Here is a 14318-nt window from a genome sequence, read left to right on the forward strand (position 1 = left end):
TTCCCTTTAAGAGTAAGCAGCAACATCAAACAACGCGTCGGTATTTTAACCGAGTCAGTGCATCTGAAGGAATCTGCTTGCTGTGTATGCAACACCAGGATTCCACTAAACCTTGCTTTACTAAAACATATGTGACTAGCAGAGTGTGGTGTACATGCATCTGTACTCATCTATAAACACCTTCATGGTCCACGTCAGAAAAGGTGTGCGCATGTCAGGGTCAGAAAGCTTCCAATCCCATTGTCAACCAGATAGCCGTATATGTCGGGCTAATGAAAGCTTCCCGTCCCATTGTCAACCAGATAGCCGTATATGTCGGGCTAATGAAAGCTTCCCATCCCATTGTCAACCAGATAGCCGTATATGTCGGGTTAAGGAAAGCTTCCCATCCCATACTGGGCTTGTCAACCAGATAGCCGTATATGTCGGGCTAATGAAAGCTTCCCATCCCATTGTCAACCAGATAGCCGTATATGTCGGGCTAATGAAAGCTTCCCATCCCATACTGGGCTTGTCAACCAGATAGCCGTATATGTCGGGCTAATGAAAGCTTCCCATCCCATACTGGGCTTGTCAACCAGATAGCCGTATATGTCGGGCTAATGAATCCGACGTTCCGTGCCAATCTGATGATGTTCCCTTGGCTTAACTGTAGCCAATACTTTTACGACTTATTCATAATGAAGGTTGTCGATTAATTCTCATTCATGATAGACTAGCACTAATTGGCAAATACGGGAAGTTCCGATGGACAATTATGCACATCCAGTAGCCTAAGAGAGCACAATTAAAAAGCTGGCCAAACTCTCTTCACCTGAGCAAGGATAAGAAGTGTCTTGCTCCTTCATTGACTTCTCAATGACAGATGAAAGTTTTAAGTAAATATAAAATACATGTTTTCAGACATTCTTTTTATTTAAATAATGTGGACTTGCCATATTAGCATTATTAATCATCATTATTGATTAATAGCCTGTATTGTGCGTCATACCACAAATATATATTGTCCGTCAACCCTGGCTCCTCGTTTACTGCAGGTATGAACAACTCTCACGGGTCCGTGCAATGTCAACTCTGTTTAAGACCTAATTGCTCGGACATTGTCCGGAGATCATGTATGAAAGCAGCTAGCATGACATGTCGGAACAGTAACTTGCAATACGAGTAGCCAGACCAACATCTTCGACAGACTACAGTAGTTTCTGAGATACTGTTTAATTCACAAACTCTGATACAAACCTTAAGATCTGAAAACTGCTGTTGGATTTTTGGCCTCTCCATACGGTATTTTTCAATCTCCTCCTTCTCCCTCAGTTCCCTGTAGTGAAGATTAGGTTTGTGTTATCAAGAGGGCAGATGGGTGGAGACAGACAGATTTCCAGACGCTTGTATAGAGGGAAAGATGCCCCACCTTCTCTCTTTGCGCCTCTCATCCATCCTCTTATCCAGGGCTGCATAGATGGCATCAGCCTCTTCATCATCTTTCTCATATGGACCGCTGGAAAATAAGCTTCCTGCATAGCCATTGAACTGCAAAACAAACAGTTTTGATTAGTTTAAGTTTAGTTAATCAATCAATCAATCTGAAGCTCTACTGATCCATGAAACAAAACAGATCTGCCGGCCGGCCTGCCTATTTCAGTGTGGGTCCTCCACATATTCTACCTGCGCATCACAATATTCTACAACGCATCACCGGTTCCTCACTCCCCTCCGTCGAGGCCATCCAGCGCAAGTGATGCTTGCGTAAGGCGCGCAGCATCATCAAAGACTGTTCTCACCCCAATCCCCTACGGGAGGCGCTACAGGTCTCTCCACACCCAAACCAGCAGGTTCAAAGGAAGCTTCTTCCCTGCGGCTGTCACCCTACTGAACTCTAGCTCTGCATCCCCGTGACCCAACCACCCCCCAAAACACACACACACACACACATTTTCTGCTTTTTTACACTTCTGGTTAAGCCGCAAAGTGCATTTTGTTGTCTCTGTAATTCTACTCTGCACAATGACAATACATTTGAATCTAATCCAATCTAAAAAGTAAAAACATGTACATACACTAGTGCAACTATTAGTGTTGATAACATGTCTCCCAACGACTTTCACCGAGTACAAGATGGATTTATCATTGAACTAAAATTGTGAGACACACTACACACACCTCATCGTAGTTGGTATCGTTCAGATCTTCGTCATCATCATCTTGATTCTTCTTCATCTGATCCCCCACGGTTCTCTTCCCTGGGGGAGCATGACGGTCGTCCACGGGGTCGTTGGCATCACGAGCTGGACCGATATCGGAACGTGTTGTAAAACCAGTGGCTCTGAAGACAGAGAGCCGTGCAGCAGGTCAGTTTTGAGTTAAACTTCATTGAATCAAAACATATATTACAAAACACTATTAGCTTGCCATCTACTTACTCATTGCAGTGGTTTATCCTATTCTTACACGTTTTGTAATATATATCATAAGCCAACAGTGTTCTGCATTTAATCTAATAGTATGTATGCGCAGAACAACGTCAACAAGATAATTCAGCTACCTTTAGCCTCTGTAAGCTAGTCTATACAGTTAGCTAACTTATAGCTGCTGACCTTAATCTGTCAACAAATGCATAGAAATATGAATCGATATGCAATGATGATATCCAGGTTGAACGATCAAATGATGATTAGATAATGATGGCAGGACATAGCATTCAAAACAACGGTGGTTGATTGTTATTGGTCAGCATGCTGCCCATTAGCTTCTTACCCTCTTCCCAAACCAGGTACATAACCCAAGGGTGCAGGCATGCCCAAGAAGGGCTTTTTCTTTTTGTTTAGCCCCCCCATCAAGGGGGACGCCAGTGGAAGGACTGGGGCATTGTTGTTGGCCGCTCCAGGTCCACCTGGAGCCCCAGTCGCCAATTTAGAACCAGATTTGTTGGGCTGCTTTGCCGAGACGTTAGCCATCGTTGCTTGGCCGACACCACGGTTCACTTCCTGAACAACAACTGTCGTGTTTCCTGTATTGAGTGACCTGTATGAACCTTTGAAGGAAATTTCACAGCGCCTCTAGAGGTTAGGGGTGTTAGGTCACGCACATGCTTTTTTGAGTCACTGGAGACATGATCAGCTGACAATTTCTCATCAATTTCATCATGCACATCCTTAGCGAATCAGATTGTATTTTGATTCTCATGATTCTCTCCATTCTGATACAGATGCTCAGACGTTTATGGAATATGTGTGCTGGTTTTACTTATTCATTACTCACTCACATGATACTAGGCCCCGTTGCCTGGTAGCCTATAACTGTGAAATTATCTAGCACTTTCTTTAAAATAATATTTACACATTTTTTTTTTTTAATCGATGTAGTTTCACACCAAACAAAATCTAGATTATCTTGGCATTCAAAATGTTTAACATTTCCAAGGGCCATGGAATAATAGATTCAGTGACGTTAACTTACAACAGCACATTTGACATAAAGAGCCTATGGAATTGAGAACAAAGAAAACACATGAATAAATACAGACGTGTGTCATTGCAAGCAGACATTATTAGGCATTTGTTCAGTATTTTATTTGGGCAACTTAATCCATTGAGCTGTCTTCAGTCTTCTTGACCTACAAGGGAAGCCAAAGTAGAGTATGCTACTAACAGCAGAGGGCACCAAAGTGTCTGTGATGAGCTGTGGATGCCTCTTCAAGGCTGTGAAGTACCACTTGCAGTATATCAAGACACTGTACATCACTTCTGTCACAAAATGTTCAAACTACTACCCAGAGAGGGTTTGCTTTACCCTCGTGGGTCTGCTAGTCTGCAGTATCAGCATCTGTCTAGATTTGCACTTGTCTGCAAGGTACCACTATGGTGAACTGTGTTGACCAGTTTCATGCCCATCAGGTAGAGAGACCCCACAAAAATGCCCAAAAGGAGGGGTGCCCAATTATGTCATTTGTATTCAGAGAGCGTCAGATTCCTAGCAAAGTTCCTGGGTCTGGCATTCTATATTCCAAAGGGTAAGCGGATTCATGACAGGGGTCTGCAAATACAAATGAAGACTGACACTGAATCATCCATTATATCCTCTATGAAAGAGCGCTCATCTGTTTGCCCTGAATAGTCACACACAAAACACACACAAAACACACACACACACACACAAACACATATTTTTTTCGAGGCTGTCAAAAAACCCAACTAATGAGAGCGGACAGCGTCACTTCTCCTGCTGGATATTTTCAGCAGTCGGTTTTAAAAATGAATTTGATTGACCCCAGAAATCCCAAACATGTTGTCAGCGGTTCTGTCAGATTAATTGGTTAATATCTGCAGATCCCTATTCGGACACAAAATGCACTCATGTGGACAGGCCTTAGTAAATGTAATTGGATATGTACGTGGCATGGAATGAGGTTCTTTTGCGCTCACATCAGTCTCTTGATGTGAAGTTTAACTTAACTGAAGCTGATACTGGATACTGCTGCAGTCAGCACTCTTTCCATTGGCCATGCCTTGAATGGGGGAGGTCTTTTTGTTTCCCTTGAGGGCCGGCCAACTGAATGGTAGTAAAGGGATGTCCATTGCTGGGCCTTCCAGTTTTCTAATTTTGTGAACAACGACATAGGCCTACAAATCAAGGCAGGCTTTCATATGGCAGACCCCTGTTGTGTAGGCTATCTAAAGCACATTTACAGTAACCTTACTGAGTATGGGTTCATGAGAATGCTGTTTTTAGCCAATTAGGACCAGGAAGCAGAACCATGGAGAAAACAATCTTATTTGTGCTACTATAGAGAGAGAGAGAGAGAGAGAGAGAGTGATTTACAGAACTGGAATGTTCTTTATCTGATTCTGAACACACCCACAAGCAAAGCCACATACGACTACCAGTCATGCTGAAAATAACAACAGTTGTGGATTTAGAGATACCTCATCCATACTGTGCTCTCCACATGCCCCACACAGCAGGGGGAGCAGTCAGCTGTACGACAAAACACTAATCCTCTCTGTACTGATCTCAGCCCCAACTGCCCCTGTGTAAAGTGAACCCACCCAAAGTCACATATAAGTACACATCAGTAATACCCTCCTGTCGCACTGGTGAACTCATCACTTGCTTAACTTTCATTTTGCTCTCAGGTAAGCACTGAGCTGTTACTCATCAGACTAGACACCACAGACATACTTTTCACGGGGAGTAGGCCTAAGCTCATCCCCCGAAGCTTCAGTGACTGGGGCGGAGTACAAAATAAACCTGAGACATTTATCAGCATGCCATCCAAGACGCCGGCATATATTTAGCAGGGCCTCTGCAATTAAGCTCACATTGTGAGTGCCTACCTGCCTTTTTATGCTAATTGTCTGTCTCTCTTAGGAAGATGCAGGGTCTGGGGGATGGAGACTGTGTCTGTGTGTGTGTGTGTGTGTGTGTGTGTGTGTGTGTGTGTGTGTGTGTTCCTATGGTACCCAGGAGCAGCAGGATAGCATAAATCATGTCTGTTGAGCCTAGAGGCTGAGACGCAGAGACACAGGAGTCCACCACAGGAATGGATTCATTCCCTTTGATGTACTCCCATGAAACAGATGGCAGCTTTTCCTACAGGATCCCACCATGAACAACTAATCACTTTACTGTACCATAAATAAATTAAAACAAAAGGCACACACACAACATGCCGCAGATGTTCAATGACCACTTCAATAAACGCTCATGGTTAACCACACACACATGTGCACGGTGTATGTGAAAGCCTGTGGTTGAGCAGCACGCAGCTAGGGGGAGATCAAGTATGTTCGTCTTCCTGTGATGTCCCTCAGGATTTGAGAGACAGAGGGATTTTAAACCGTACCGCCACCATAAGGCTGGGGTGTCGAATCTAAGATGGACGAACAACAAGAGACAATGGAAGTAACCAAATTGCATTAGTACAGCCATATTCAAGAAGGTATAACGTAGCAACATTTACCAACATTTATTTACCATGAATGGCTACATATTTATCTTCAAAGGAACTGACTGAGGGCTTTTCCTGTCCTTTGTGCGTAAGAGTATATTTTATTACCTTGTCTTTATAAACCCAATTAGCTATTTGTGTGATAATAAATGTGTGAGAACATCTATAGGTCCTTAAGTATTTGGACGGTTGCATAGTACGGTATTTGGACGGTTGCATAATAATTAAACATTTCTGAAACGAAACTAAGCTTATGTGTTAGAAGTAGACTCTCTGCTTTAATTCAAGAGAATGAAAAAAATATTACATTATCCGTTTAGAAATTACAGGCAACGGTGTCACCCCATTTTTGTTGACTGATAAACAGTTTCATGGCCAACTTCTGTTTCCTCATTATTCCATGACAAATTAAGCAGATAAATGGTCTGAAGTTAATTCCAGGTGTTTGCATTTGCATTTAGCTGTTCAATGGAACTCTCAATATGCGATCCAAAGACTTTTTGATACAAGTGAAGGAGGCCATCATTTTGCAGAAAATAAATAAATAAATAAACAAACAAATAAATAAATAAACAAACAAACAAACAAACAAACAAACAAATAAATAAATAAATAAATAAATAAGTGAGGTGGCAACTTCAGGAATGGCCCAATCAACTGAAGACATTTACTGGTGAGCTCATCAACAGTAAAAGGCCTGGAAGACCACAAGTCCTAGAAGACACCTGTGGTGGATAATCACCGAATTCTTGATTCAGGACATCTAGCCAAGTCAAGGACACTCTTAGGTATAGGCATATCATTATCAAAGTCTACAAGGGGGAGACAGAAGAGGGAGGCCAGATTAGACGTCGCTATAAAAACCCAGTTCTGGAACCAGATTCTCTGGACAGATTACACCTCGATTAATTTATACCAGAATGATGGGAAGAGAGATGTATGGAGAAAGAAAGGATCAGCTCACGATCCAAGGCATACCACATCAGCTGTCAAACATGGTGGAGGGAGTTATGGGCATGTTTTGTTGCCAGTGGAACAGGGTCACTGGAATTTATTGATGATGCAATTGGTAATAGTATCAGGATGAATTCAATTCTGATATAATTGTAATTCCTAAATGGTAAATATTTTTTGTTGACTTAAAACTGAAAGTCACTTCAAGCGCATATGTTTTTTTCAGTTCTGGTGGTGTACAGAGTCAAAATTAAAAAATTGTGTCCGTGTCCAAGTACTCCTGGACCTAACTGTATATTCAAATGAATCACTGTGTGTAAGCATTCCTATGTCCTGGAAATATCATTATCTAAATACTATGGCAGTAAATGACGCAGGCTGTGATGTGACTCTACCTCTCCATACAAACATCTGTCTACCAGACAGCACAGCATGCGTTCCTGCCTCGGCAGGAGATGGTGATCCATGAAATATTGACAAGAGCGATGGCCCCATTCTCATGCGCTATTTCACCATGTGGCTCACCATTGATTAAGATCACTAGCTGAGCGAGCGCGCTCTGCACAGGTAGGAGCAGGAAGAACGCAAGGGCCCTGATGGCTAGCACACACACCAGCAAGGACAGATGATGCATTGGCCTAATGAGGGAGACAGATAGAGAGACCAGGGATAATGGGTGGTAAGAGGAGAGGAGGTGAAAGAGAGAGAAAAAGAGGGAAGTAAATCAGTGAAGGAGAAAGAGCGAGAGTGAGGGAGACGGAGAGAGAGAGAGAGGAAGAGAGAGAGAGGAAGAGAGAGGCAGATTGCTTCCTCTGGGAGTGTATCAGGACAAACAAGTGACAAAAAAAAAAGAGTTGGGTTAATTCATTTTCTTCATGCTCTTGCTTTCTTTTAAAACTCAATTACCATCTGTCACTGGCCAAAATGCATTCTCATAAGAGCATCCTGCATATTAAAAAGGAAATATTTGTGCAGATAAATTATTCATTTAGTAATGATTACTATGTGCAATGTGAACACAAAAATGGCTGTACCCTTGCAAGAGAGGACACTAGAAATGCCATTAAAACCAACCCATTAAAGCAGGCAGGGAGAGTTTGCTTAGGTAACAAATAGCCAATTGAAGTTCCATTGATCGTCAGACAAACTTGGCTGCCTGTTATCCGGGAGTTCGTCTAAGGACAAAATAATAATTAGTCGACAGAAAAAAAAAAGGTTACGTAACATTCAAATAAGGAGTGGCAAGGATGTCAAGGACGATCGATCCAGGAATCTGAATAGCATTATAGCTAATCAGATGGCAGGAAGTGAAAGGAGCAAGGGTCAACAGGAAGCGGGTTGGTGCCATTTGATAATGACAGTGATAACACAGGTAAAGTATCCTCTACATGACCCTCCTGTTTCCTTCAATGACCGAGGCAGAATGCAGCATGTTGCTGATGGTGCAGAAATGCACAGGGCCGGTACAGCCCATGGGATATAGAGGAAGAGAAAAGTGTGTGTGTGTGTGTGTGTGTCTGTGTGTGTGTTTGTGTGTAGTAGCCAGCCTTAGCAAGTAAATAAAACATTACCATTTGTTTTTACACCACAGGCTATACAGTCCTTGGAGAAAACAGGAAGGAAGCAAGCCTATAGCAAGAGAAAACTTGGGGTGAGCATTTAGAGTCAATTACTGTAAATTCAGTGGACTATAGGACTCCATTTTGTTTAGTATCACCATTGACCAAATGCCACCTTTCCCATTTAACCCCCATGTAATCTTTTGTATTTGTCCTTCTATTACAGGAGACAGTTCACATTTCATAGGACCCAGCAACAGCACTGACAGAGTGTTTCATTCATTCAAACAAACAAGAGAAGGCAGCAATTTAGCATTAATTTGGCAGTATGTCTGACTTCGACAAAGCTCCACGCAGATGCCAGCTAGCCTGGCCATGCCTTCTGGCTTGTTGGGTATAGCAAACGGGAGGCACTGCTTTTTACAATGGCATTGCTTTCAGCAGCGTACGACCGTGCCAGCAGTGTGACGAGCTGTCTGCAGCTCCGACAAGTTTCCCTGTGGTGAGAGGGGGGGGGGAGAGAGGGAGAGAGAGAGAGGGAGAGAGAGAGGGGGGGTGGTGGTGGTGGTAAGGGAGCTGGAGGGGGTGAGAGGCACATCTAGTAACAGAAACAGTGAGAGAGAGTAGAAGATAAGAACTGAGAAAGAATGAAAGAGTGGGAGCTGTTGGAAAAAGACAAAGAAGAGGAGACATGAGGGAAAGAAGTAGTTAAAGGGAGAGTTTAATCAAAGAGTGTCTATCAACCTTCTTTACTTGGTGTGAGGAAGAAGAGAAATGAGAGAGGGGGGGGTAAGACAGGGCAATAGAGAAATGAGAGGGGGGGAGTAAGACAGGGCAATAGAGAAGATGGAGGGAAGATGGGGAGGAGAGAAAAAATCTAAAGAGAAGAAGAGAGGGGAAAGAGAGAGTGTGAAGAAGAGGGGGAAGAGAGTTAGAAGAGTTTGACAGAGAGAGAAGAGAGTGAAACAGAGAGAGAGTTAGAGAGGAAGAGTTTGACAGACAGAGAAGAGAGTGAAACAGAGAGTTAGAGAGGAAGAGTTTGACAGAGAGTAAAGAGAGTGAAGCAGAGAGAGAGTTAGGACTGTATTTTGGACCCTGGCGCATGGCGTAAAACTCAGCGCCAAGTTTAATTCGATATTTTGCACGTTTATTTTTTAAACAATGCGCCCAGGGGTGTGGTAATTAACAACCTAGGGAGTGGCCTGGCGCATTGTCTAAAAATCGCTATTGTACACCTGGTCAGAAGAAGTCTATGGCGAGTTGTTTATATGTTATTTTAGCAGCGCATTGTCAACAGTCATATTGGCGGGTGCACAACGCACCATCCTTCTATCATCCATGAACGCACACCAGCGCATGTCCATGCAAAACATTACAAATTGCACGATTACAATGGGAAACATAATTAGAATAAAGATATTACGAAATACTGTACATCTCATGATGAGTAGTTATTCACCATCATTTGCAAATTGGTAATGACGGTTAAAAGTGATTAGGGGAGAGGCGAGAGACACGTATGGAGCACAGCTGAAGACGCACTGTCACGAGATAAGCAATTCCTCTGCAGGATAAATGTTTTTTAGGGGCCTAGCAGCGAAGCTGCGAAGGCACCCATTGAGTTACTAGTTTTTCCTATTATTATTAGGGGTCCGAGCAGCGCAGCTGCAGGCCCCTCGGACCCCTAATGTTTCTGTACCGTTCATTTTTTGCCAAAATTCTGTAAAAGTCATACTGCAGCCTAAACCATAACTCCAAAACTCTTGAAATTTTCAGGTATGGTTACCAGTACCCCTCTCTACCCATAACCCAAAATGTGGGGTACTGCACCCAAAGGTGGCGCTATTGGCAAAAAAAGTTAATTATGCTTATTTCTCCTTACCAGATTGACCTAGACTCAAAATTCTTTCATAATATTAATCTCTAAACTCAGAAGCATCTTTTTGGCCCTGGTCTTATGGTCTAAAAATGTTAGCCTAGAAATCTAGACGCGCCCCTAGCGGCAGCAAATTATATTTGCTGCCAGGGCTAGTCTAGCAACTCTCCGTTGGCTTGTGAGCTCCAGAAATCGAAACTTAATCAGGACATTGAAATCGTGTATAGAGTCGTTTGGTGGGCTTAACATAATGATTGATGGCAGAGTTGCAACGGTTTGGCTTTAATTCCCTGCTACTTGAAAACAAATATCCTATTGCGTCCTATTGCGTGCAAAGGGAATTTGAAAGACAACTGATTATCCCGCCCCTCAGACTGAGCACTGTGAACGGTGAGTGCCCAGACCCTACATTTTAATGTGGGTCTGGCTCGCCAGGCTATACTTTTGCCACAATTTCATGGAAAAGCCAAACATCTTAAAAAGTTTCACACTCTTCAAAAATAATCAAATCTTCACACCAAAATTCTCATAGACAATGTTTAGACCATTGTTCCATTTCAGAGATATAGGCCAATAAAGTTGGACCACTTAACCTTTAAACACTGTTCGTTGCTACCCCCCTTAATTTACTATTTGCGGTCAAATTTGACCGGACAGTTTTAACTGCTCTTAAATACCAATACCATGACAAAAAGTATTATTTAAAAGAACATTATTATAAACAGACCCTTATTAGAACATTAACATCTACATCATGTGTGTTTGTGTGTGTGGGTGTGTGTGTTTCTGTATGTGCGTGAATGTGTGCGAACACTGGTGATTCACATGCACAGTGGCAACATGACAACATGAACTGACAACATGAACTGTGTGTGTGTGTGTGTTTGTGTGACTGTCTGTTTGTGTGGGTGTGAGTGTTTCTGTGTGTGTCCATGCATGTGTGTGCAAACATTGGTGGTTTTCCTGCACATGTGGCAACATGACAACATGAACTGACAACATGAACTGTGTGTGTGTGTGTGTGTGTACATGTGTGTGTATGGTCTGTTTGTGTGTGTGTGTGTGTGTGGGGTGTGTGTGTTTCTGTGTGTGTGCATGCCTGTGTGCGAACATTGGTGGTTCACATGCACAAGTGGCAACATGACAACATGAACTGACAACATGAACTGTGTGTGTGTTGTGTGGGTGTGGGTGTACACGTGTGTCTGTTTGTGTGTGTGTGTGGGTGGGTGTGTTTCTGTATGTGCGTGAATGCCTATGTGTGCGAACATTGGTGGTTCACACGTACAAGTGGCAACATGACCACATGAACTGACAACATGTACTGAGTGTGTGTGTCTGTGAGTGGGTGTACATGTGTGTGTACTGTATGTGTGTCTATCTGTGTGTGTGTGTGGGGGGGGGGGGGGTACATTTGTGGTAAGTTGTAGGAGTGTGTGTAAGGAGATCTTTTATCTGGATGAAAATTATACTCTTTCCCATTCATTTCCTACGGTGGTCATTTTTGATCGTAAACAAAAAAAGTGTTTCTACGTTGAATAAATCACTCAAAATTCAAAGAAAGTAGTCAAAATAAATTCTATGTGTTCAAAAGCCTTTTGTGAAGGATATCATAAGATCTTGAGGCAATCTGATGAAAAATGCCATATTTATGGTACAGGGAATGTGTAAATCGGTCATTTTTGACCGGAACAGTGTTAGAAGGTTAGGCCATTTTCTTCTATATCACCTATATTCCTATGAGTCATTTTGTTCTTGGATAGCAATGATACAACCATCATTAGGTGGATACCATTAACAGTGCACATTTTCAGATCTGTACTCTTTTTATAAAGCCCTTAATTCTATTGTCAAATGTATACTAGGAGTTTTCTTGATGTTGTGTGTTTGCCAACACACATTTTCACCATGACTGTAACTGCCCAATATGTAGTAATGTCAGTGGCTCAGTGGGATAATGCCTTGTCCTGGTGTTTCTTAGGTTGAGAGTTTGAATCCCCGCTAGAGCTTTAGGATCAAGCTGCACATGCTATTGGTCATTTAAGATTCACATTGAACAGCAATCTTCACCAAAATTCTCATAGACAATGTTTAGACCATTGTTCCATTTCAGAGATATAGGCCAATAAAGTTGGACCACTTAACCTTTAAACACTGTTCGTTGCTACCCCCCTTAATTTACTATTTGCGGTCAAATTTGACCGGACAGTTTTAACTGCTCTTAAATACCAATACCATGACAAAAAGTATTATTTAAAAGAACATTATTATAAACAGACCCTTATTAGAACATTAACATCTACATCATGTGTGTTTGTGTGTGTGGGTGTGGGTGTTTCTGTATGTGCGTGAATGTGTGCGAACACTGGTGATTCACATGCACAGTGGCAACATGACAATATGAACTGACAACATGAACTGTGTGTGTGTGTGCACATTGAACAGCACCTGAATGAAATCAGGCAATCAACATTCACACTCATCAGTTTCCAAGAATCAGAATGCAGACACTCTATGGCATTTAGGGAAATTTCTTTGTTTACTATTTTTCCTTCATCATTAAGTCTATCATATTTATATTTCATCCATTAGTGTTCTTCTCTACAAATGTCTATTTCCCCCAGAATTTAAAAAAGTTTTCAGGTGTACTCTTTTAGGAAAGCCCTTCATTTTATGGTCAAATGTATGCTTGGAGTTTTTCTTGTTGTGTGTTTATACCAATACACATTTAGCACGCTTAGATTAGGCTTATGTTTGAAACAAAAACGCTGTGGCTAGAAGGATACATGGCTTTTAAGACCCCATATGGAAAATGCATATTATTTAATGAGGTTTTATCACTGAAAACGATTATTTCTGAAAACTTTGGGCAAAGTTGAGATGTGGGAAAACTCGTGGTTTCACTTTCATCAAGGGAAAACAGCGCTGTTGCATTGCAACATGTTCCCTCGTTTGTTTGAAATCTCTGATTGACCACCTGTTCGAGGGATTTGCGACAGCCTTTCCCAGCTGTTTAACATATTTGTAAAACGGAGGGGATATCATTTTTTTCCCAATAGCCTACCCTATATGTATCTCTTATTTCGCTAATGAGTGTTGTAGGCTAGGAGTTATTGACGGCACTAACTTTTACAAAAGACCAGAAAACAATGTTAGGGCATTTGTGGAGAAGAAGGATGGTTTGTATGTTTTCTTCATACACCTCACGGTAAGCTATTTTGTTGCTCTGATTGGTTAGGTCTATCCAATTGAGTGCAGAGGCATTCCCCCCTAGCCTGGAAACCAGACTCTCTGACTTCTGGCCTAGATCCATAGGCGTACGTTTATTTCCGGGTGGGAGGGCACAGTTTGAGGTTTAAAATAATTGGAGTTCCTTTGAACCGCTTTGAACATATCACTAACAACTGGCGTTTCGTCATACAGAGAAGTTTCTCTGCATCACGCCCATAACAAGCAAGCGTGCATCTTCTTTATCAGCAAACAATCACACGTTTCATCTGCGTAACTCTCGCCAAAATTCATCATATAGTGTTTTGTGAATGTACCCAAGTCAAACTTTCATATAAATGCATAAGTACGTCCAAAGCGCCAATTTTAAGCTTGTATGCCTTGTCGTTTTCATGTGAAATTACCTTTTGAATGGGAATCCTATTGGGCCACTACTTTTTTGATACAATCGCGTCAAATCGCTATTTTTCAAACACTATGAAGGCTCGACACAACATGAAACTTTGATCGAAGTATCATCAGTGTCTCTACACATGAACTCGAGCATTGAGAACATTGTTGGTGTACACAGAGTTTACTAAAAGAAAGGTTTTGAACAACTCACTTGTTTTGTCTGCTCGCTGCCATCTTGCCATCTTGCAAGTTGTGAGTTGTGAAACATAATTAGAATAAAGATATTACGAAATACTGTACATCTCATGATGAGTAGTTATTCACCATCATTTGCAAATTGGTAATGACGGTTAAAAGAGAT

At 41.9% G+C, this 14318-nt stretch overlaps 1 protein-coding gene across 1 annotated transcript in view; it reads right to left on the bottom strand.

Annotated features, from left to right (window-relative positions):
- The window catches only part of prpf6 (PRP6 pre-mRNA processing factor 6 homolog (S. cerevisiae)), a 37849-nt gene extending 34881 nt beyond the window's left edge, over window positions 1-2968 (bottom strand). The window contains exons 1-4 of the mRNA XM_076275567.1: window positions 2755-2968; window positions 2161-2323; window positions 1412-1530; window positions 1240-1318 (exon numbers count right to left, since the gene is read on the bottom strand). Of these exons, the coding sequence (XP_076131682.1) occupies window positions 1240-1318; window positions 1412-1530; window positions 2161-2323; window positions 2755-2954 (561 nt within the window). The 5' untranslated portion in view covers window positions 2955-2968. The remainder of the gene's footprint in view (window positions 1-1239; window positions 1319-1411; window positions 1531-2160; window positions 2324-2754) is intronic.
- Window positions 2969-14318: the final 11350 nt, after the last annotated feature.

This window comes from Alosa pseudoharengus, unplaced genomic scaffold, assembly GCF_046254945.1.
Source record: "Alosa pseudoharengus isolate Yale_2024_CS ecotype anadromous, Long Island Sound unplaced genomic scaffold, YU_APseudo_1.1 YU_APseudo_1.1_scf_9, whole genome shotgun sequence".
NCBI lineage: Eukaryota > Metazoa > Chordata > Actinopteri > Clupeiformes > Clupeidae > Alosa > Alosa pseudoharengus.